At 38.0% G+C, this 25,674-nt stretch overlaps 1 protein-coding gene across 1 annotated transcript; it reads left to right on the plus strand.

Annotated features, from left to right (window-relative positions):
- The first annotated feature begins 472 nt into the window (after positions 1-472).
- On the plus strand, positions 473-19,482 carry prpf40a (PRP40 pre-mRNA processing factor 40 homolog A). Its single transcript, XM_038285618.1, has 27 exons — positions 473-568; positions 3,462-3,542; positions 3,647-3,790; positions 4,499-4,582; positions 5,169-5,187; positions 5,278-5,306; positions 5,446-5,487; positions 5,600-5,710; positions 6,168-6,288; positions 6,451-6,475; positions 6,891-7,109; positions 8,317-8,422; positions 13,494-13,558; positions 13,653-13,817; positions 14,623-14,731; positions 15,015-15,165; positions 15,274-15,407; positions 15,518-15,632; positions 15,929-16,020; positions 16,109-16,225; positions 17,067-17,204; positions 17,305-17,400; positions 17,495-17,581; positions 17,665-17,755; positions 17,840-17,901; positions 17,978-18,133; positions 18,976-19,482. Exons 1-27 carry the CDS (start codon positions 566-568, stop codon positions 19,063-19,065), a joined length of 2,652 nt encoding a protein of 883 aa, XP_038141546.1. The 5' UTR covers positions 473-565; the 3' UTR covers positions 19,066-19,482.
- Positions 19,483-25,674: the final 6,192 nt, after the last annotated feature.

Below are 25,674 nucleotides of genomic sequence, written 5' to 3' on the forward strand. Positions count from 1 at the left end.
ATTTTTGGTTTAAGATAGTCTCATGCTGAGTGTAAAATATATTTGAGATCAGTTCATTTTATATTTTCTCTGAGACAATGTACATAGCAAACAGGTCCAAAGATATTAAGTTTATTTTTTTTCTTTATAAATATACAGTAGAAAGTGTTCAAATCCTAACAAACACTACAGCCATAAACTGCAGTAGATATCTAAAAAATGTAAAAAGCTTAAATGGCATTTTTGCTTAACATAAGTTGACAAAAAGTATTTTTTATGGCTATTCCTTAAGCTTTTTTGTAATTTGCTTGATTGTCAGTCAATTGATGGGTTTGTTTGTTTATGGCGTTGGTATTATTTTTATGATTTTGCTTCTCTTTGTTACTTTCATCATTATCACTGTTATTGTTACTATTATTCGGTTATTGGCTAACTACGAATCAATTTTGTTGTGCTATGCGTTTTTTCGGCGCAGCATGATGAGACAGAACCTTTGCACCTCTGCTTTCTACGTCAGTAGTCAGTTAGACCAATCCCCGTGGTGGTTATTGGAAGGTGTTGGAGTTATTCAGAGGTTGCCGTCAACATGGTGAGTGGAACTGCTCCTAAGATATTTTTGAAAAAGAGATATATATATGTGAAATGTTCCAGGAAAACAACTAAAAATAACCCAAACACAAATGTTGTCTTTCTCTCGCGTGGTTAGAAGCTTCCTTTTAGCTTCCACGATGATTCGCACAGTGCTGCCCGGGCGCTAGTTAGCCTGTCGTGTTAGCTTTGGGCTAAAATAGCGGCATATTCTTACTATCATGGTACGGGCTATCATCTGGAGGCAGGCTCATTGAAGATTGTTTGAAAACGATTGGAAAAAGCAGCCGGTACTTTCCTCTGTCCATGCAGGGCATTTGTTTTCAAATTTAACTTTTTACTCAGGCTGGTGAGGATATAAACCCAATCAATTAGACACATTTGTGTTACTTTTGCCTGTTCTTCCCCAGAGATTAGACGCAGCCTGTGCTCATTCATTATGAGGAGTAGTACTTCGTTTAGCTACATTCTGTATTACATATAAAATGTCTTATTCATATTTGCATGTGATTCCACCCAGGACTGAAAAATGTAATAATTTGTTTGATGTTGTTATATTCAGTGTTATAACGAGGCCAATAGTTTACGTTTTATCCGATTTATTCCAAATAAAGCTCTTACTTTCTTTCCTCGTGCGTTTTTTAATATATTTTTATAATGTCACTGTATACATATCGGTATATTTTACTATTTCGACACAGTTGGTATTCTGATAATTTGTTTAATATTTTATAAATTGCGATGGATGATTTAGTATTTATATATGTTTATAGTTGAAATTCAGGATAAAAATGTTAATTATTTGCTGGAATCACATTAGATAATGCCCTTTCTTTTGTATTATTAAAAAGTTAATTTATGTTACTAACGCACAGTTAATCTTGTCCTCTGGATTATTACAACCAAGCTGATGTTTTCAAGCCTGTCTTTATTTCAGTACATTGTGATTCATCTTTACAGCTAATAAACACACACATTTACTTTTTAAAATATAAATATAGTTTGAATATCTTTTTAAATGTTATTTCAAGAATCTGATTAACCTAATTTAAAGCATATTCTAATAATTATTTAATGCCTTTTTAAAAATTTTTTATAATAACTCTAAAGTATATAGCTTCACAAGTATGTGTAATATTGGAATTATATTTAAAATGATAATCATCGAGTCAGTGATCAACAAGTGAATATGTCCAAAAAGCCTTGGAATAAAATGCTAAGTATTAAATTAGCCAACTTTGAATATGTTTAAGTACATTCAGTGAAGGAAATACAGATCCAACATGTTAAAAAAATATCCATCCGTCCATTTTCCGTCACACTTTATCCTTTCTGGGGGTCGCGAGGGGTGCTGGAGCACCCTATCTCCAGCTTTCAATGGGCGAGAGGCGGGGTACACTCCGGACAGGTCGCCAGTCCATCGCAGGGCAACACAGAGACAAACAGGACAAACAACCATTCACACACATTCACATCTAAGACGAATTTGAGAAGCCAGTTAACCTAACAGTCATGTTTTTGGACTGTGGGAGGAAGCCAGAGTACCCGGAGAGAACCCATGTAACCTCAGGAAAACATGCAAACTCCATGCAGAAAGACCCCGGGTCGGGAATCGAACCCGGAACCTTCTTGCTGCAAGAAAGTAGAGCTACCCCCTGTTTAACTGAGCAGTCCATTCAAAAAATATGCCAAACCTTTTTTTATTGAAGTTGTTCAGGTTCTTGTAACTATTAGTTGGTAACTCAGGAGTTTATCTGTTTCTGGGTAGAGGCAGTTGGGGTTCATTCATCAAGTTTCTGCAACAACCAGTTACATGAGACCTAAATGCCAACCTGTGGTTTTGGAGGCATGCCAAAAAAGCTTCTTTTGTTCTAGCAGAAAACAAATATGTGCGCTTTGGAAAATATCTACAGCAGCTTTAAACGCAGAAGTGTCGGTTTGTTTGATGAGACAAAAGACAGTGCTTTCAGGCTACCAGCAATTTGTTGTAAAAAAAAAAAAAAATCGATTAAAAAAAGCACACAAACCATGTCAGAGGATGCATTAGAATAAGTGAATTATCTCCTGAAAGGAGTGGGGTGGGCATGTTTTCATAGTGCTCTTTCAAGGCCTCATAAACAATGTGCTCATTTTTTTTTATAATAAATTAGCACATTGGTAGGATAGTCCTCTCTTATGTACTTAGCTTCTAAATTATTTTAATTCAGCACAATTTTTCCACTTGAACATATATTATTTCAACTTAGATTTTATAATAATTATGTATAAAATATATTATTTACATTAATTAAAAAATACATGTTTACCACTTTTTTGCACTAAGAGCACCAGAAACCATGACCAAAATGTGCAATATTTGCACAGTGCCTGCACCAAGAGGTGGAAGATGTGTTGCAACTTAAGATTCAACAAACTTCAGCTTTTTAAAACCTTTGCTGCAAGCTTGCACGTGATCACTGAGCCTGTGGCTAATCACCCTTTGATCACAACATGCATGTTTTTTTTTAGAAAGACTGCAAGATGCAGATTTTAGAAAGCCGGTGTAGGGACAGGTTGGAGCGTCTTTGTGACATCCAATATAACAAACTTAGTCAAACATTTGATCCCCCATTAAAGAACAGAGCTTTGGTATCAGTGAAGTGAATACAAGTTAATAGATGAATAGTCAGTGTTGTTCATTGATCTTCTTGTCCCTGAACCCAGGTTCTATTAAAAATCTGTAGATTGACTGAAGAATAAGAGCATGGGGTTCACACAGTTTGTTCTTAATCGTAGATTCCCCCCACCAGTAAAAAAAAAAAAAATGTGTTTTTATTTAATTTTTTGTAACAAATCAGAAAATTACAAAAGTTATGACTTAATTTGCTTAATGTTGTTTTTTTATAATTTGTCAGTCTTCGACGGAGACAAATAATGGCCCGAACCAAGCGGCACCTTACGCAGCAGTTCCCCCTGCAGCGATACCGCCTCCATATGTAAGTGATATACTTTTCTTTTTCTCTTGTCAAAGTGTATTGAGTCTATTTCAGTCTCTCTGTAAAGGATTAGAAATAAAAAATATCACTTTTTCATTGCCTAGATGGGACCACCAGGAATACCACCTCACTTCCCACCCATGGGAATACCCCCTATGGCACAGCGGCCTCCCAGCATGACTCCAATGCCACCTGGAATCATGCCACCAGGCATAATGCCTCCAATGGCTGCTCCACCAATGGCACAGGTACTTTTTTGTTTGTTTGTTTGTTTCCTATACAGAACGTTTTGTCCAAACTATCTGCATATTTTCTGTAGCAACGCATTGAAAAGCTGAGCTATGAATTGGTATTCTTTTTAGATTTAGAAGCTCTTTGAACACGGTTGTAAAAATTGAATGGTGCATCTTTTTGAACTTTAATTCATTAATTTCCTTCCTTTCTTGTTAGATTGGTTTGTGAACATACACCTTCACCCATGTGTTGTTCCATATAAAAATATTTTTATTCTATATTAGGATATTTAAAAAAAAATGGCTTTATTTAGTAAAGATAGCACTGTTTTTATAAAATGAAGCTATTTTATCAAGAGTTGTTTAAAAGGTAGTCTTTGTTCACGATGAGTTTGTGATTTACTGACTAAGCTGAATTGTGTCCCATTTTGGCTGCCATGCGTCATCTCATCGACAATAAGAAGGTGTGATCTCAGAAAGAGGGTCGATATAAAAAGTCATGAGTTTGGAAAGTAGATGAGGGGAAATTTTAGTCTTGGTGTTCACACAGTTCATAGGCTGTGTTATCACACGATTAAATTAGCGCAGCAAGTTTAACACTGTTCTCACCTTTTCCCTGAAGTATCAGGCAGCCTCTCAGAAACACTTTCACCTTATCTGGTTGTGTCTAAATACTTGTTTTAATGGAAATGTCTAATTGTTTCATGATGCTTCCTTTATTAGATGCCAAGCATGATACCACCCATGATACCGGGAATGATGCTACCCCCTCGTATTCCAGCTGCAACTGTGCAACCGACAGGACCTGTACGTCTTAACACCATTTATATATATATTAAGATTTTATTTATTTAGGGGAGTCCTTTTCTTAACCAACCTGGCACTACATTTACAGATTATAAAGCCTTGATTGGTGAGGGTTCATAAGCCATGCTCTGGTTAAAGAAAGTGTTTGGTTGTTATTGCAAGACCAGAACAATAGACATCACTTCCACAGAATCTGTTTGAGAACATAAGGAAACTACCGTTATAAATGATCAGTGCTATTTGTTCTAAAAGAAAGTGAGCATCTGTGATTACTCGTACTTGACCACAGTGAGCCGTTTATCTTGAGGGTTTCTGAAAGACTTAGTCTCACATTCTTAAAGCTTTTCTCCCTTCTGAACTGCATGTTTTTGACAAATTTAAAGTTTTTGAATAAACATTTAGTGCACCAATATCCAGATGGGACCGAAAATCATGATGTAGACCTTATTTGCATCACGCAGCTGTTAGCTGTGTGCTTAAAAAAAAACAGGCTTTATTGGTTCATTTGTGGCTATTTGGTGTTTAGTTTGTTTCTTGTGAGCTTTAAGTATGAAAACATTTCTTTCTTTTTCCTTTGTTTTTTTAGCCTGGTGTCGACTCGACAGGTAAGATCCATTTTGTAAATAAATTCGTTTATTTTTTTTGTTTTTTATTTATCGGCTTAAAGCTCAATATCTGACTATTTTCTGTGGTAGTCCCTACAGCAGCTGCTCCTGGAACAACGGTACGTCTATCACAGTATTGTTTTATTCACTTTTCTTAAGTGTTAACACTTTTAAACCTCTAATTGACTCTTATTTGTTTGCTCCAGCATTTTCTTTCTCCAAATAGCAGACTTTAACTTGTTTGCTGTGTTTCTGCAGAGTGCAACAAATGTCTCTCAACCGGAAGAACAACCAAAGAAGGTTGGACCCTTCACAACCGAAGCACCCATAAAGTGGAACTGTCAAAACTTTTCATTTATTGAATGAATGTGGCTAAACTGGCTTGATAGTATTTCTTTTTTTACTTCCTCAGAAATCTGTGTGGACAGAGCACAAATCTTTGGATGGGAAAACTTATTATTACAACACAGAGACCAAACAATCCACATGGGAGAAGCCAGATGAACTGAAATCTCCTGCAGAGGTGCAGATTTTTATGTAACATTTTTCATGTGTGGTAGCCTGCAGTCAGCAAGAGGTTTTATTATAAACTTATCAATGTATTTGCCACAGGAATAAATATGTATCGTTACCTTTTTGAGGTTAATGCACTGAGTAAAAAGTTTCAATTTAAGAAAGGTTAGCTATAAATGAGTTTAAATTATCTACACTGAATTTTTTATTTTTTTTTTTTGCATTCTCAAAAATGATAAATGTTTCCATATGGTCAATTTTCTGAAATGTGTCCTAAATATAACTTAAATATTGATGCATCACAATAAATCAGAATATCATGGAAAGGTTATCTTCTTAGTGATGACTCCTGTATTATAAAGATAGCATGCAGAGGCATATATTATAACCAAGCAGTTGTTTTTGTTAAATAAAATGGTAATATTCAGGTACAAAAACATTTTCTTTTAATTCTGTTTTTTTTTTAGCAAATGCTGTCTAAATGCCCCTGGAAAGAGTACAAATCTGACACAGGAAAGCCTTATTATTACAACTCTCAGACAAAGGAGTCCAGATGGACCAAACCCAAAGAGTTGGAGGATCTGGAAGGTAAAATGTGCCGTCTGATATATAGCTACTAGTCTGTAAAGATCAGAAACTATTTCTTTTTTAGGAAATGCCTGTTTTTATTTGCTTCAATGTGTTCTTGGTACTGTCCTTTAAAAAGGAAGCAGAAACCCATTTAATGGTTACTTTTTGTGTCTGTTCTAGCTATGATCAAGGCAGAGGAGAGTGGGTAAGTTCTTGTTTTTTTCCATCTTTTCATTCGTGTTTGTCCCTGTATCTTTTTGGGAGGCACATGCTTTTCATTTGGTGTTAATGAGAGGGACTTCAGATATTCAAATATTTTCTATCACATTATTGATATTATGTACAACCCTCTAAATAAGAGGACAGAGGAAATGCCAATGTATTTTCTACCTCAAAAATTGCTCCGCTCTTCCCTTTCCTCACCTGTTGCTTCACATTAGCGCAACAGTCTGAAATAAACCTTTTACACGTTACTAAAAGGTGCTTTCTCTGTGAAAGCGGAAAGTTTAAGTTTTTGATCTTGACCAGGCAACAAAATCAGAGTAACAGTACAAATATTATGCAAGACAATCATATTGACGTTTAGAAAGTGAGTCTTCATCGTCTTTGTTTGACATCAGGACAACAGAGACAACAGCCCCTGGAACCACTGCAGCTCCTGCAGTGCAAGCTGATAAAATTACAGTCACTACGGCGACGGTAAAGGAGGTGGAAGTTTCTGCAGCAGTCCCAGAGGAGCAGCCGTCCCAGGTGACCGTGCATCAAGCAGCTGAGGTCAAGGCTGTAGAGGCACCTGTGACTTCCACAGAGAGTCCAGTCGTCACAGAGAGTAAACCCAGGTAAACAACAGTTGACCTCATTTTCAAATGAAATTTCACCTTCACATCAGCGTATATAAGACACCTCTGCCTAAAATCGTTTATGTGCTATAATCATTGCATAAGGATTTACTAGATTGAATAGAAAGTGATAATTTTTCCTGGATGCCAGACTTTTCCAAGTGTGGAAAAGTCTGGGATCATTTTTTTTTATCATTTTTCAGCTTCCTTTTTTTTTTTTTTTTTTTTTTTTTTTTTTTTTTTATGATGCTTAAACAATTGCCTGAGTTTTTCGTTGTTTATGATTAATGTTCATGACATACATCTAGATTCCCACACTAAAACTTGGTTATTGTTTAAAATGTTAAAAAAGGTTAAAAAAATCAAAAACTTATTTTTTTCCATTTTGGGAGGATCTTTAAAATTAGGCTTACCTGAATTTGAACAGAAGTTTTCCAAACATCGCTAACATTTAGAGCTGCAACTAACCATTATTTTGCTAATCGATTAATATGGCACGTTTTTCTGATTAATAAATTATTAACAAATGAAACCAGACGAAACTAAAACTTTCCCACTTGAGGACTTCTGGATAGAGCATATTGACAGCATTTTTTTTTTTAATACTTAAACGCAAAATGTTTATTTTTTGCAATTCTTGTGGGTTGCACTGTCGCCTAAAGGCATGTTTTAGAGTCTCTACTCCAGCTAAGAATTTATCCATTACTGATTCAGTTGTGAATTATTTCAATAATCAATTAATCACAATAATCTGATCAAATTTTTCACCTCTGCTAACATTGCTAAGAAAAATCTAGCTACGGTACCCTAATCCTTATTTACAGGTCCTGTAGTTATATTTCCAAAATATAGCTGACTTAAGTTGTTCTTTTTATTTTAAAGCTTTTGTTTTCCTTACAATTAAAAAGAACAATTAAAATTTAGGTTGTTTATCAGCCAATATCTACTTCAGAAAATCTTTAATTACAACTACACATTTATCTGTTCTTTGCTTTTTTTTCTTTTAATTGCTCTGACTTGTTGTTCAGGCGTGATCCAGTCTAGTGGCGCTAGAGCTAAAATAAAGCGCCCTCTGTCACACACATACTGTGTAATGATATCTGCAGACTGTTCAGACTTTTAATGTCAGTGAAGGTGACTGGATGTTATAAAGGACAAGTGTTTTTAACAGTGACTGTGATGTAACTGATATTTCATTCATTTCAAGTGTTGAAGTCAAAGAAGAAGAACGACCTGAACTTCAGAAGAAAACGTATAAGTGGAACACAAAAGAAGAAGCTAAGCAGGCCTTTAAAGAGCTGCTGAAGGAGAAGGTGAGCCCAGCCACTTCAAGGCTACTTTAAGCTAAAGGAGATGGACTGCATAGGAAATGAAAGCATTTATTAGCATATATTATGTTAAACGTAATCCTTTAAAAATTTCAGAGATGGGATGGTTTTCATTTACAAAAATTAAAATTAACGCTTTCAAATGCAAAAAGTTAGACAGCCAGATGATCTGAAATTCCTGAAAAGAAGCATGAGTGTTGGCTCTCATCCTAAAACTAATCATTTAGTCTTTTTTTATCCCTCTTATTATGGGTTCTTTCTACAGTCTACCAACATACTCAGTCATTATACCCTGGTTAAAAAAAAGTTAATCTGTTTTAGTCCAAGGCAGCGATTTTCTTCACCACTTGGATTAGATAAAATGCTTTTCTTGACTTTTAAGGGTATCGAAAGTTGCATCAGGTAGAATGAGCTACTTGGGGTCAGTACTTCCTTATGGATGATCGAGCAACCACTAGATTGTCTTGGAATATTTTTATTAACCATTTCTAGAAACCAAAGGATACTTAAACCAGAGATGCACAAATTAAGGGTTAAGGAGGAATAGAGAGGGGAATTAAAAGAAGATTAAAAAAATAAGAAAACTGGCTGCAAAGTGCTGTAAAATGATGTTGAACATGCGAGACATAAATACTAGTGGTTAAAATGCTAGTATTGCATGTTTAGCACAACAAAGGTGAGTTCCACTAATAGGAGCTTAAGGAAGCCAAAACTGACTTAATATAACAAATGCTTTATGTTTTTAAAAAGAAGGGTCATGTTTTTTTTGAGAGTGTCTGTATTATGCCAGTTCAGTTCTTTGGAACTTCCCTATTTGAATTGGACTGACGTTGAATAATGAATTGCTTTAACAGTTTAACTTTTACTATTTGTTTTTCATTCTGATTAATGGAGATGGCACTAAAGGAAGAGAGAGTTTTTCTTCATATTGAATGCAACTCACAGTTGTGTTGGTTTAAAAAAAAGTTGCATCTGCAAGTAAAAATGGTTACATTGCACATAACAATTCCTGTAAATACCATGGTGTAACTTTTACTGGTTTTTGTTATAGGTGTGGTACTTCTGTACTTTTCAATGCACATAAAGAAGTGAAGTGTTCAGAGAATCTGGGCTGATCGTAATTACTATTGTTACTTTTCACAAATAGTATTGTACATAAACGTGTTGTTGATATTGTGTTGCTCTAGAGGAACAAATCTATAGGAGCACGCTTTTTTCAGTTAGTGGATCTGATGTTCAGTCATTTAAAATACCTTCCTAAAACTCATTTTAACTTGCTTTTCTTTAGTTTATTTACTCTATGCTAAGCTCTTTTATTGTTTATCTATGTTTCACAATAAGCAGTTCCAGTAAAGTAACATATGTCCAGCCTGGAAGAACATTGATTCGCTTTAATGCTGCATATTTACGATTTAATTTTATCCATTTCCATCCATTTTCTCCCACATAGTCCTTGTCAGGGTCACGGTGGGGCGGGTGACTATCTAAGGCAGTCTATGGGCGAGAGGCGGGGTACACCCCGGCAGTCTGTCGCAGGGCAACACAGAGACACCATGTACATACATACTCACACCTAAGGACCATTTAGAGAAGCCAATTAACCTAACAGTTAAGTTTTTGGGCTGTTGGAGGAAGCTGGAGTACCCGGAGAGAACCCAAACATGCATGGGGAGAACATGCAAACTCGAACCCAGAACCTTCTTGCTACAATGCAACAGTGCTATCCTCTGCTCCACCATGCAGCCCAATTTGTTTAATTATTTCTTAGATAGTTATAATAATAAAGAATAAAGATTTTTTTTTGCCATAATATCATGTACACCTCAGGATATACTTTGATGTACCGTATTTTCACGACCAGAAGGCGCACCGTACTAAAAGGCGCACCGTACTAAAAGGCGCAGTCTCAGTTATGTGTCCCATTTCTGTATTTAACACACACATAAGGCGCACCGGACTATAGGGCGCATTTTTTATATACAGGTACATGTCCTCTACTACCTTTAAATAGCTCTACTGCGTATTTAAAAATACAGCGGGCCCAAAACTGAGTATGACTGTGCTTTATTCATGTATTTATTACAAATTAATCAAACCTGCGTGCTGGCCATGAGACAGACACATCGCAGATGACACAGCGCTGTGATTACTCCTAAATTAACTTAAAATCCTGAAACCTGCCGACGGAATATGTTCGCTTTTATTGCCGGTATCCTGGTGCCTGCAGTTTAAATTATTTAGATGAAAAACACCTGCCAGCCGCCGTGTGAGGCTGCTGTTGAAGGGATTTACTGTCGGTGCACCGCTGGTATGTGGGGGTCTGAGCGCCTCCGACAGAAATAGATAATCTGGATGAACTGACTGCAATTAAGTTTTCAGGTGGCCTTTCTCACTTAAAAACATATTAAAACTACTTTATTCCCCCTGATCACAGCAAATATAGCTGCAAGATTTAGATTATTTAGATGAAAAAACACCTGCCAGCCACCGCGCTGAAGAGGAGGAGACGCGCCCAGAGGCTGCTGTTGAATTAAGTTTTCAGGTAGAAAAATAGAGCGGGAGCAAAACTGAGTATGATTGTGCTTTATTCATATATTTATTACAAAGTATTAATCAAACCCATCAAAGTCATCATCCTCTGTTTCTGAATTAAACAGCTGCGCTAAATCAGACATGCCAATTTCCCCTTCTTCCCTGTCAGAGTCACTTTCCGTGCAGCGCGGCTCCTCAGAAATAATGCCGGCTTTTGCGAAAGCTTGAACAATAGAGCCAGCAGACACGTTAGTCCAAGCATCTACAATCCATCCGCAAACGGTGGCGTAACTTGCCCGGCGCTGCCTTCCACTTATCCTGAAACTGTGATCTCCGTCTGTCATCCATCGCTCCCACGCCGCTCGCAGCCTTACTTCGAACGGCTGCTTCACACCGATGTCGAGCGGTTGAAGTTCCTTTGTCAGACCCCCGGGATAACGGCGAGCACAGCGTTCATTTGATTCACCTTTTTTTCACATCGGCTGTGAGATGGGCACGCAGCGATGGTGATGCGTGGAAAAAAGCACCTGGTCTCCTCACATACACCTGCCTTTCATCATCTCCCCAGCCCGTTTCATTTGCGTTAATATCATATGTCATCAGAGCGCTGTGTCTGTCTCGCTGTCAGCTCCCAGATCAGCTTCTCTGATTGGTTGATGCGGCGCGTCCAGCAGCAAAACTTCAATTTTTCCATCTCGAGCTGCAGCAGCGCGTTGGCGGTGCGTCAGATGCTTAAACGCTCCCGACGCGCTGCACCTGCAGCTCAAAACGCGCTGCGGGACCTTTTGCTGCACCTATACGCGCGTCAACCATTGACTTTGCATGTAAACTCGCTGCTTCTGCTGCACCTGCTGGGTCCGGTTCACACCGATGTCGAGCGGTTGAACAGCGAGCACAGGGTTAATTTGTTTCCCCATGTTTTTCACATCAGCTGTGAGATGGGCACGCATGGAGTTACATATTAACAGCGATGGTGATGAGTGGAAAAAAAACACCTGGTCTCCTTACATTCAGCCACTCTTTCATCATCTCCTCAATGAGGTGGTCTCAAAAGTCGCAGTTACGACACACATAAGGCGCACCGCACCATAGGGCGCACCGCACATTTTGAGGGAAAAAAAAGACGTTTAAGTGCGCCTTATAGTCGTGAAAATACGGTAGTATAATCTATAATATGGATATTTTTCTAGCGGACTGACAGTGTTTTATTTTGGTTTATGGGGATCTGATAAGCCTCCATATCTCCATCTATTGACTGCCACTGGCAGCTGCTTGATGTTACATTTTCCTCTATTTGAGTGAACCCTGTTAAATAAAACATGCAGTCTCATCTAAATGTGGGATGTTTTGGCTACCTCTGTGTCTGCCAGGCTTTTATGACTTTCTGGTTGCATCTTTTTGCATCCTGATCTTAATCTAATCCTTTTCCATACTGTCTCCCTTCAGCTCTTGGGAGGTCTGTTAAGCTCACCTCCTGTTGCCATGACTGTGTTGTTTACAAGTTGCAAGGCGGGCGGCACGCTCCCCACCTCGATTGTTGCTATATTTAGGTGCTTTTTAATTTTGTGCACAAAGCTCTCCTCTGAGATTGCTTGCCATTTCCCTTCAAGATCTTAATGGGTCTGTCTTTATGATTAGCTTTATTGGATCACAGGCAGACAGGGCTGTCTGGGATTAAGACAGTGAGAGAAAGGGGCATGCCTCAGTGAGTTAAAATAACTGTGACAAGTGATGAGACAGAGGCGCTCAGTGGAATCAGCCCATAATGGATGAAGTTTTCTGTGAGAGCAGGGCTCTTGAATAAGCCCTCTGTGGCTCTACTTGAATTATTGCCGTTCCACACTCAGCTTTAGGCAATTAAGAATATAGCTTTATATCTTTTTAATAACTTCCAACAAGATTTACTTTCAGTTACATCTTTGACATATTTACAGTTTACATTATTTCAAACAAATCTATTTTAATTTTTTTTAGTTCTTCAGTTTAAAAGTTAGCTTTTCCAAACAATAATTTGGAAAATCTTAGCCTATAGTTAATAAAAAAAAACACAAAATTTAAGTTATTAGCAATATAAAGTAGTAAAAAAGGCCACAGTTTTATATACAGAAGTTATATCAAGTGGGGAATATCACTTTTAAAGGTTTTCCAGCAGAGCGTCTACACAGAGATGCTGAGCAACGAGAAGTTACTGCTTTAAAGCTGAAATTATCAAATATATTAGAGGAGAATGAAACAACTGTGGCAGATAAAGGGAAGTTTTTCCTTCTAATTAACTTTCCATAAATAAGCTGCATTAAAGCCAGTTTCTATCTGTGGCTGTTGAACGATGTGGACTGGGTGAATGTGGCTTAAGGGTGACGTTCTTTTGGTAATCAAGATTACTAAAAATGTGCTTTAATATATTCAAGTGTTTTTATTAATATGGAAATATTCTGAAAATGTTGAAAATTTTAACTACCGGTAATTGTGACCACCTTCATGCTTTATGTGCCGTGTTAATGACGTTGTATTCTCCTTATTTTAGGGTGTTTCATCAAACTCCTCCTGGGAACAGGCCATGAAACTGATTATCAATGATCCTCGCTACAGGTACAGGCTTTTCACATGAAAATTATTCCTCTGTGCTTTGCTCATTAAATAAGTCTCAGCTCTGGCATGAAGTATTTTATGCTCCTTTTAACAGTGCACTTCCCAAACTGAGCGAGAAGAAACAGGCGTTCAATGCCTACAAAGTCCAAACCGAGAAGGAGGAAAAGGAAGAGGCAAGAATAAAGTACAAGGAGTCCAAAGAGAAGTTCCAGAGATTCTTGGAGAACCACGAGAAGATGACGTCCACCACCAGATACAAGTAAGGGCTGGCTGTGATTTCAGAGCGTGTGCGTGTTTCCCCCATGGATTGATTTGTGGCGCTCTGAACCGTCAATTTCATTATACAGAGCAGGTCGATGAAAGGTCATCTATGGCTTAGGCGCACCCTGATGCTGCCACAGGCCTTCCCACTTCCACTTAATCCTCTCTGTTGATGAGTTTACTTTGGGGCTGCTTTCGAGCTTTTATTTTCCTTCGTCATTAAAATCGAACTTAATAACTTTTCTAATCTTCATTTTCTCCTGCTTAAAATGTCCAAATAGTTTAGAAATATTTTAAATAACATCTAAAATCCACATCAGTTAAATGACACTTTGGTGGTGGATATAGCATCTGTTTTTGTTTTTTTAGCGGGGCATACGGGTGAAAGTCACCATGATAGACTATTTACTGGTGACCTTGAGAGCGAGCCAGTTTCAGAGTTCTACTGGCACCACAGCCTGTAATCTGGGATGAGTCACAACAGGCAGTGTGATAGCAGGACGTTCTGATGATGTGTTTCTCATCTTTTATTAATTGCACTTCTGCCAGTTAGAGGCACTAGATTTCTTCGAAGTTGAATGATAAAATCACTGCTGTATATATTTAAAAATAGACATTGAGTATGTAAACTAATATGTGCTATCTTGTGATTGTTAAAACGTATGTAAACAGATTTTATTCTGCTTCTTGTCGATTGCACAGAGAAGTACAGATGTATTTTGCCTGAGAAATGCTGCCCTCGTGTGGGGCTTTTGTTTTTTTTTTGTATGGAAATGATTCTAACCAGTGATCCTGTGATCCAGGAAAGCAGAGCAAATGTTCAGTGAGCTGGAAGTTTGGAGCTGCGTTCCTGAGAGAGACCGGCTGGAGATCTATGAGGATGTGTTGTTCTACCTGGCTAAAAAGGAGAAGGTACACGGCTGTCTCCTGATGTTAAAATGAAAAGGATTATAGTTTTATGTTTAGACTTTATTCCATATCTCATTGCCTAAACATTGCATACATCCACCTATTTGTCATACACCCATCCATAAATTTAAATTAAATTATCTAACCATGTATTGGTTTGTTCCATTTCTTTTTCATCCATCATCTTTGTCAATCTATTTCTATCTTTGCCCTCCATCCCTCAAAGCGTGACGTAAAAACTAAGTTTAGGAGTACAGTTACCATCCTGGTTTTGTTCTTCCTCTAGGAACAAGCCAAACAGCTGAGGAAGAGGAACTGGGAAGCTCTGAAGAACATTTTGGACAACATGGCTAATGTGACCTATCGCACCACCTGGTCTGAGGCCCAGCAGTATCTGCTTGATAACCCTACATTTGCTGAGGACGAGGAGCTGCAGAGTAAGAGAACAAAACCGCCAGAACGGGGTTGATGTTAAATCTGTTTCTGAAGCAGCAGCAGGTTCACCTGTGACAGTAGAATATGTTTTCCCTGTTATCTGCTGACAGATATGGATAAAGAAGACGCCCTCATCTGTTTTGAAGAGCACATCCGTGCTCTGGAGAAGGAGGAGGAGGAAGACAAGCAGAAGACTCTTCTCAGGGAAAGAAGACGGCAGCGTAAAAACAGAGAGTCCTTCCAGGTGTGTTCCCTTTAATATCCTGTTTGTCACATGTAATGGTTTAAAAATTATTTAAAAAATGCTAATCTATATCTATATATTTATTTTATTTATTTATTTTTTTTGCACAGAAATTTCTGGATGAGCTCCACGATCATGGTCAGCTCCACTCCATGTCCTCCTGGATGGAGATGTACCCGACCCTGAGCTCTGACATGCGCTTCAGCAGCATGCTGGGCCAGCCTGGTATGACAGCAGGGGGCGTTGCACGTGACTCCACATGTCTGCGACAGGCTGGTGGCTGCGCAGCACGTGGACGGGACATTAACACAGAAACAAAACATTCACCTCACTTTATTTACTAACTGATACGCAGATACTGAGTTTAAATGTAATGTTTGAATTATTTGTAGATGTCATCCACTTTGTCTGTTTAATTTATTTGACTTTTTACTTATAAATTTTATTGTCTCAATTATAGTTGAAGAGAAAAATATAAAAAGGTGTAGATATACATTTTCTAATGACTGAGACTTTTGCAGGTTCTACTCCTTTGGACCTTTTCAAATTCTATGTGGAAGACTTGAAGGCCCGTTATCACGATGAAAAGAGAATTATCAAAGACATCCTGAAGGTAAAATAGAGGAAATCAGATTCTGGAACAATCTGTTAAAGTGAATAAGGTACAGATTAGTGATCAGCCGGTGCTTGTTTGTCGTCAGGATAAAGGCTTCCTGGTGGAAGTGAACACCAGCTTTGATGACTTTGGATCCGTCATCAGCTCCGACAAGAGAGCCACTACTCTGGATGCTGGAAACATAAAGCTGGCCTTCAACAGTGTAAGCCTTCAACTTTACAAATTGACCTTTAAAAATGGGATGGTGCTCTGCTCCAGGACACTGCTGTTTGTTTTTGAAGGCATGGACAAACATCACTTCTATTTGTGATTCAATTAAACATCTCCTGTTCAAGAAGGAGTTTGCTTTATTTAAACATAACAAATCATTCCGTTTTCTACTAAAACTGATGCATAATGATGTCTTTTAAATAGAACGACTATTAAAATCAGTGTTAGAGTTCAAATACTGATTTTTAGATTATTTTCTTTTTCCAGTGTAGCACCTGTTTAACAAGCTTTAAAACAATTAGTCAGGCTTTCTGCTCAGATAGCTGGCTGCTAGATATGCTTCGCTAAGTCATATGAGTCTCCTTTAGTGGCCACACTACAGCTGTCATTGTGTTTTGACTAAATGAAATGAAATGAAAGCCAGTTTGGAGCAACACATGGAGGAAGGTGTAGAAATGTGTCCTGCTAGATTTCTATATAATCCAACACTATTTCACTTTGCAATTTTAGTTGTAATAAAGTTATAATTGAAACTTTTAAAAACCTTAGCAAGCCCTGGTCCATGATGGGATCATGCTAAAGCTAAATGGTTAAACAGCAGGTTTGGCAAACACCAAACAAACTAACTTCCAGCTGCTTTTCAGCTCAGAACCAGCTGTTGCACAGTGGAGCATCAGGCCAATGAAGAAAGTAAATTCTTCAGAAATGGATATTTAAAAAGGAATCTGACTTATAGATAAAAATACAAAAAAATCTCCCATATTGTTTCATGTTTCTTGTCAAAGTTTCACCATGTTTGATGATTGGAAATGTTAAAACCTCTTTCTGAGCAGTTACTGGAGAAGGCGGAGGCCAGAGAGAGGGAGCGAGAGAAAGAGGAAGCCCGGAAGATGAAGAGGAAAGAAGCAGCGTTCAAAGCTATGCTGAAGCAGGCGACACCCCCGCTGGAGCCAGAGACCACATGGGAGGAAGTACGTCCTTTGCACAAATCCATCATAAATTTTATTGACACGCCTCTCTGCTTCGTAAACTGTTTCCTTGAGCTCATGTTGGTTGATTTGATCGTTTCAGGCCAGAGAAAGATTCCTGAAAGAAGCCGCATTCGAAGATGTGACGCTGGAGTCGGAGCGGAAAAGGATATTTAAAGATTTCATGCATGTCCTGGAGGTGAGGTTGTCATGACGACTCTGATGGGAGCGGTGAGTTTATCCGTGCAAATAACAATCATGTTTTTTTTTTTTTGTTGTTGTTGTTCTGTCAGCATGAATGCCAGCATCACCACTCCAAGACAAAGAAGCATTCAAAGAAGTCAAAGAAACACCATCGCAAGCGATCCCGCTCTCGATCAGTCAGTAGCTTTTTAAGGTTAAACCACCAATTCTGGTTAATGCTTGTTTTACAGCATGTGAAACTTGCTTATTATTTTCACAGGCTTCAGAGTCAGAGGATGAGGAGTACCACAAGAAAAAGAAGAGGTCGCAGTCCAAATCTCCCTCTGAGCGTTCTTCTAGTGGAGAATCTGGTGAGCATTTTTCCCCATCTCAGTGACTCATTTGATCAGCGTGTGGAAGAAAAGTAGTTCATTTTTTCTTCTTCTTCAAATCAGAGAGAAGCTATAAAAAATCCAAGAAACACAAGAAGAAGGGCAAGAAGAGGCGCCACAAATCTGTAAGTGAAACTGACCTCTGTGTAGCTTTTCACAGTGTGTGGTTTATCACAAATTGACTATAACCCTGACAAACAGGCCTCACCGGACTCTGAAGGCGAGAAGAAAGGAAAAGAGCGTGACGGGAAGAGAGAACGGGATTCAGAGAAGGATAAAGAGAACGACAAGAGTCGGGGGAAATCTCGCTCTGAGTCTAAACAGAAATCTCCTAAAAGAAAAGCAGCCAAAGAGGAGGTGAATTATCTTCACTAATTCCAGTGCGACTCATAAAGTGCCCCAAACACTTCAGCTTTTTAGCATTCTTTTCACACTGAAACCAATTTCCGTTGTGATTTTATGTGATGGACAGAAAATAGCAAGTAGCTTGAGATTTGGAAGGAAAAATCTGAAAAGTGTGGCTTGGGATTAAATTCAGCCCCCTTGAAATAAAACTTTCTTGAATCATATTCTATTGCAGCCGAAAGAAAGAAAAGAAAAGTTGGCTTATTGTAGTCTTTTTAACTTAAAGGTATAGTGGAGGATTTTTGGGAAGACCCGCCCTCTCCACTTAAAAAAAAATGCACATGCACAACCCTGTACTCGCTCCCGAAAGGGAACGCCTATTAAACACTTATTTAGATGATCCACCCGCAAATAAAAGATCCTCTATACCTTTAAGCTTAGGCTCTATACGAATCAATTATATCACAATTTATTTGATCATGTAAATTTCCTCACATATGACTCTGACTAGATCTTTAACAGGAAATTCTTTTAAACATGACCCAGTGATTAATTACACCTTGCATGTTCAGAAAGGTTTATGAAGGGGTATCGGAGTAATGGGGGCTGAACACTAATGCACACTGCACTATAGATTTTTCTTTTTAAGGACATTTTAAAAAGCCACGTCTGATTCTTCACAATTTTGCATGATTTTGTTTTGGTCTGTACCTGGAAATCCTAGTAAAATGCATTTGGTTTTCAGAGGCATCGTTTGTCTGCTGGTTTTCATGGTTATCTGAATTCAGAGATTCTGGACAGAAGCTTTGAAAGCATGGGTTAGTGTTTACTGAGTCCTTGTGTGCTCTGATCAGGGTGGCTGGGACACATCGGGCAGCGAGCTGAGCGAGGGAGAGCTGGAGAAGAGAAGAAGAACTTTACTGGAACAACTGGATGCACCTTGAATCTGTTTATGGTCTTTTCTTTTTTTTTTTTTGCTATTTGAACACTTACACAAATGTGCATTCCCTCCTCCCCCCACAGGCTCACCTTCCCATGCTGGCTGCCCTCTCTGAATGAGGAAAGATGCTATTAATGGGAATTTCCTACACTTTTATTTTATGACTAATTTGATATCGGGAAGCTCATTTCCTGATCAGTCTGTAAATGTCCAACTGTGACTTATTTCTGAATATCTTCATTAGGTGGCTGTAGTTTTTTCCCATTGTTAGGCATTTTTATGAATTCATTTCAATTAAAGGCGTATCTTAAAGTCACGGTTAATGTTTTTTGTTTCAAAAAATGTGACTTAAGTGATTGTAATCGAGAGGGAAGTTTAAATTTGGGTTTTTTGTAATAAAATATTTCAATTGTTATCAAGACAATGTTGGGTTTTTTTTTGATAACATATATATTGCAAAAACTTCTTCCGAAAATATGATTGTATAACTTCACAGTCTAAAGAGTATTTAAAAAGATTTAAATTCTCAATGACACATGTATGAGTGTGTGCATGGCTGTAAGTCTGTATGTTGCTCTGTGATGGACTGGTAACCTGTCCAGTTTATACCCCGACTTTTCCCATAGACTACTGGACATAAGCACCAGCCTCACAGTGACTGAAGGTGGGAGAAGATGGATGAACGACAAACACTTCAGGACAATACATATATAAACACAAAAGCAGTGGTAGAAAGTAGCAAAGTATATTTACTTTATTTCTCTACTTAAGAACTTTTTTAGGTATCTTTACTCAAGTACTTTTTGGGGGGGGGTACTTTCCTACTTTCACTACATTTCCAGGAAGTTGCTAGTTATTAGTTTTGGCTCAGCTTAGTTTTGTAATCCGCTGCTGCCTTTTTCTCTCGAAATGCAAACATGCAAGATAGGAGCCCTAAGGACTGATTTTGGACACGTATGTTTTTAGATGTTCCACAAATGTTAAATATGTAGGGGAGCAGATATTAGTAGTTTATACCTTTTTTAATAAGGCATTAGTTTTTCCCAAGTTGTTCAGTAGGATGAATTCTCAAAGCAGTTGTAGATTCCTTTTGGTAAAAGATTTAGCATTAAACCTCTATCATATATGGAAATTATGAAGATAATTTAGACACTCGTGTTCTCTCTTTGGTTTGTAAATAAGAAATAAAATGGCCATCTGATTGTTATTTTTTGTTTGTTTTTTTTTGGCATTTTTATGCTGAGGTTCCTTCCATGTGGTGTCGAATCTACCAGAGTGGTTTCTGAAAGTTACAGGTTCTTTAAAATTACACAGAAACATACTGATGTTTAAATTGATGAATATTTGTACTTTTTTGAACATTTTAAGTACTTTTAAATGCCTATCCTCTTGAATACATAAGTTTTTTTTTAAAGTGAGTACTTAAATACTTTAACTTGAGTAGATGTTTAACTGAGTAACTTTTACTTGTAGTTGAGTAAGATTTGACTATGAGTATCAATACGTTTACTCAAGTACTACTGTTGAGTACTTCATCCACCAATGCACAAAAGGCATATTTTGAGTTCTCACTTATGTCAATTTCAGTTGGCGCTATAGACCTGATTAAAGTTGAGAAACATTAAATATATTATCTTGTGTACATAGCCTATCAATCATCGATGGGGCAGGAAGTAAATGGGATGGATGTAACGCTCTTCAATGCATGCTTTTTACATTTTTAACAATGGTTTAAAAAATACTGCAGGCAACCCGAAAAACACACACATATACAGGTGCTGGTCATAAAATTAGAATATCATGAAAAAGTAGATTGATTTCAGTAATTCCATTTAAAAAGTGAAACTTGTATATTATATTCATACATTACATACAAACTCATATATTTCAGATGTTTATTTTGTTTAATTTTGATGATTACAAATGACAACAAATGAAAATCTCAAATTCATCATATCAGAAAATTAGAATATTGTGAAAAGGTTCAAAATTGATGGCCCCTGGTGCCACACTCTAATCAGCTAATTAACTCAAACCACCTGCAAAAGCCTTTAAATGGTCTTTCAGTCTAGTTCTATAGGCTACACAATCATGGGGAAGACTGCTGACTTGACAGTTGTCCAAAAGACGACCATCGACACCTTGCACAAGGAGGGCAAGACACAAAAGGTCATCGCTAAAGAGGCTGGCTGTTCACAGAGCTCAGTGTCCAAGCACATTAATAGAGAGGCGAAGGGAAGGTAAAGATGTGGTCGAAAAAAGTGTACAAGCAAGAGAGATAACCGCACCCTGGAGAGGATTGTGAAACAAAACCCATTCAAAAATGTGGGGGAGATTCACAAAGAGTGGACTGCAGCTGGAGTGAGTGCTTCAAGAACCACCACACACAGACGTATGAAAGACATGGGTTTCTGCTGTCGCATTCCTTGTGTCAAGCCACTCTTGAACCACAGACAGCGTCAGAAGCGTCTTGCCTGGGCTAAAGAGAAACAGGACTGGACTGCTGGTGAGTGGTCCAAAGTCATGTTCTCTGATGAAAGTAAATTTTGCATTTCCTTTGGAAATCAAGGTCCCAGAGTCTGGAGGAAAAGAAGAGAGGCACTTCATCCACGTTGCTTGAAGTCCAGTGTAAAGTTTCCACAGTCAGTGATGGTTTGGGGTGCCATGTCATCTGCTGGTGTTGGTCCATTGTGTTTTCTGAGGTCCAGGGTCAACGCAGCCACATACCAGGAAGTTTTAGAGCACTTCATGCTTCCTGCAGCTGACCAACTTTTTGGAGATGCAGATTTCATTTTCCAACAGGACTTGGCACCTGCACACAGTGCCAAAGCTACCAGTACCTGGTTGAAGGACCATGGTATCCCTGTTCTTAATTGGCCAGCAAACTCTCCTGACCTTAACCCCATAGAAAATCTATGGGGTATTGTGAAGAAGAAGATGCAATACACCAGACCCAACAATTCAGGAGAGCTAAAAGCCACTATTAGAGCAACCTGGGCTATCATAACACCTGAGCAGTGCCACAGACTGATCGACTCCATGCCACGCCGCATTGCTGCAGTAATACAGGCCAAAGGAGGCCCAACTAAATACTGAGTGCTGTACATGCTCATACTTTTCATGTTCATACTTTTCAGTTGGCCAACATTTCTATAAATCCTTTGTTTTTATTGGTCTTCAGTAATATTCTAATTTTCTGATATGATGAATTTGAGATTTTCATTTGTTGTCATTTGTAATCATCAAAATTAAACAAAATAAACATCTGAAATATATGAGTTTGTATGTAATGTATGAATATAATATACAAGTTTCACTTTTTAAATGGAATTACTGAAATCAATCTACTTTTTCATGATATTCTAATTTTATGACCAGCACCTGTATATATTTTGCCAAAAGTAATCACTGCCTTGGCTCATATATTAGCTTGTGACATCCCATTCTTAATCCATAGAGGTTCAGTATGATGCTGATCCATCCTTTGCACCTAGAACAGCTTCAACTCTTCTTGGAAGGCGGTCCGCTGTGTTTAGGAGGGTGTTTATGGGAATTTTTGACCATTCTTCCAGAGACGTTGTGTTGGAAGAGGAAAGGGTCAGCTTCAAACTGTTTCCACAAAGTTGGGAGCAGCAAGACGGTTGCGGGTTCGTTTCCCGGCCCGGGGTCTGTCTGTATGGGGTTTGTATGTTCTCCCTGAGCATATGTGGGATTTCTCCAGGTACTCCGGCTTCCTCCCACAGTCCAAAAACATGAGGTTAATTGGCTTGAGTATATACAGGTGCTGGTCATAAAATTAGAATATCATGAAAAAGTAGATTGATTTCAGTAATTCCATTTAAAAAGTGAAACTTGTATATTATATTCATACATTACATACAAACTCATATATTTCAGATGTTTATTTTGTTTAATTTTGATGATTACAAATGACAACAAATGAAAATCTCAAATTCATCATATCAGAAAATTAGAATATTACTGAAGACCAATAAAAACAAAGGATTTATAGAAATGTTGGCCAACTGAAAAGTATGAACATGAAAAGTATGAGCATGTACAGCACTCAGTATTTAGTTGGGCCTCCTTTGGCCTGTATTACTGCAGCAATGCGGCGTGGCATGGAGTCGATCAGTCTGTGGCACTGCTCAGGTGTTATGATAGCCCAGGTTGCTCTAATAGTGGCTTTTAGCTCTTCTGAATTGTTGGGTCTGGTGTATTGCATCTTCTTCTTCACAATACCCCATAGATTTTCTATGGGGTTAAGGTCAGGAGAGTTTGCTGGCCAATTAAGAACAGGGATACCATGGTCCTTCAACCAGGTACTGGTAGCTTTGGAACTGTGTGCAGGTGCCAAGTCCTGTTGGAAAATGAAATCTGCATCTCCAAAAAGTTGGTCAGCTGCAGGAAGCATGAAGTGCTCTAAAACTTCCTGGTATGTGGCTGCGTTGACCCTGGACCTCAGAAAACACAATGGACCAACACCAGCAGATGACATGGCACCCCAAACCATCACTGACTGTGGAAACTTTACACTGGACTTCAAGTAACGTGGATGAAGTGCCTCTCTTCTTTTCCTCCAGACTCTGGGACCTTGATTTCCAAAGGAAATGCAAAATTTACTTTCATCAGAGAACATGACTTTGGACCACTCACCAGCAGTCCAGTCCTGTTTCTCTTTAGCCCAGGCAAGACGCTTCTGACGCTGTCTGTGGTTCAAGAGTGGCTTGACACAAGGAATGCGACAGCAGAAACCCATGTCTTTCATACGTCTGTGTGTGGTGGTTCTTGAAGCACTCACTCCAGCTGCAGTCCACTCTTTGTGAATCTCCCCCACATTTTTGAAGGGGTTTTGTTTCACAATCCTCTCCAGGGTGCGGTTATCTCTCTTGCTTGTACACTTTTTTCGACCACATCTTTTCCTTCCCCTCGCCTCTCTATTAATGTGCTTGGACACTGAGCTCTGTGAACAGCCAGCCTCTTTAGCGATGACCTTTTGTGTCTTGCCCTCCTTGTGCAAGGTGTCGATGGTCGTCTTTTGGACAACTGACAAGTCAGCAGTCTTCCCCATGATTGTGTAGCCTATAGAACTAGACTGAAAGACCATTTAAAGGCTTTTGCAGGTGGTTTGAGTTAATTAGCTGATTAGAGTGTGGCACCAGGGGCCATCAATTTTGAACCTTTTCACAATATTCTAATTTTCTGATATGATGAATTTGAGATTTTCATTTGTTGTCATTTGTAATCATCAAAATTAAACAAAATAAACATCTAAAATATATGAGTTTGTATGTAATGTATGAATATAATATACAAGTTTCACTTTTTAAATGGAATTACTGAAATCAATCTACTTTTTCATGATATTCTAATTTTATGACCAGCACCTGTATAACTTCTATAGTAAAGTTAGTATTCTAAATGCTCGGTGTCAGTTCCTCTTTTTAATTCCCATGCACATGTAAATACAATACATTTATTTGCCGTCCCTTGAATGTATTTAACTTTGTTTCAAAGAGTGGGTTTGACCTCTGCACAATTCTATATCTTTAAAAGAAAATACAGGAGAAAAACACATATAACAGACATATTTAGACTATAATTGGTTAAATAGGCACTTATTTGCCCTCTTAGTCGCTGATAAGTTCAAAAGCAACTCTTTTCAAAGTGGAGAAAAGTCATAATTCTACATTCATCAGAGCTGGTGATGCTTCAAACGTTGATAAACAGCATCTAGTGTGTGTAGTGCTTTTTGTTTGTTTGTAGTGCAATTTGTATACACGTAGCGAGAAATGCTGCTTTTCTCTTTAAACGATATGCACCCTGATGCTCATGTCAAGCTTAAAAAAAAAAAAGAGCACGCATAATTTTGGCAAAGGACCGATGACATCAGACCGATGAAACTTAGCACCAATAGTGTCCCTACCAAAGTTGAAATCAAACCTACGCCATCCCCCCTTCTGAAAATGCACTTTTTTTTCTTTTACAATTTTGGATTGAGAAGTTGAAAAAGACAAACACAAAGTGCTTTATTCAGTGTAAATAGTTTATTATATATTTCTAAAATCTCATATCACCTATTTAAAAAAAAAGGGTATTTAGAGCTGATAAACTATCTAAAATAGATCCATTGTGAGTGGAGAATTAAAATGCCAGATTTACCCAGTTGGAAGCATCATCTAATTACAATGAAGCTGATATGAAACAAGCAGAATGACGCCATCTTTAGCAGGAGGCATCATCACTTACGGAGAAGTAATTACAGGCCAAATAAGACTTTGATTGGTTAGTGGCTGCTAAGCTGACACGTGTTAATACTTCTCTACCAGAGTATTTAGCTATATGTGATCCACCTGCAGCCAAAGTACCAACTCTGCATCCTGTTAGCTTGAAGTATTCTGATTAAACACACTACTGAGAATTTCTGCCTGCATTTGGCTTATTTAAATAAACAAAAACTGAAAAAGAAAAAAACAAAAACAAAAAAACTATAAGTTAAAAGAACATTCAAGTTGTATATCACAAGGCAAAGAATACTTGTTTTAACAATATGTACAATATAACCCATCTGACAATGGAAATTAAAAAAAGAAACTGTAGAAAAATATCTGTA

Source organism: Cyprinodon tularosa, unplaced genomic scaffold (genome assembly GCF_016077235.1).
Source record: "Cyprinodon tularosa strain WSP-4 unplaced genomic scaffold, ASM1607723v1 ctg212, whole genome shotgun sequence".
NCBI lineage: Eukaryota > Metazoa > Chordata > Actinopteri > Cyprinodontiformes > Cyprinodontidae > Cyprinodon > Cyprinodon tularosa.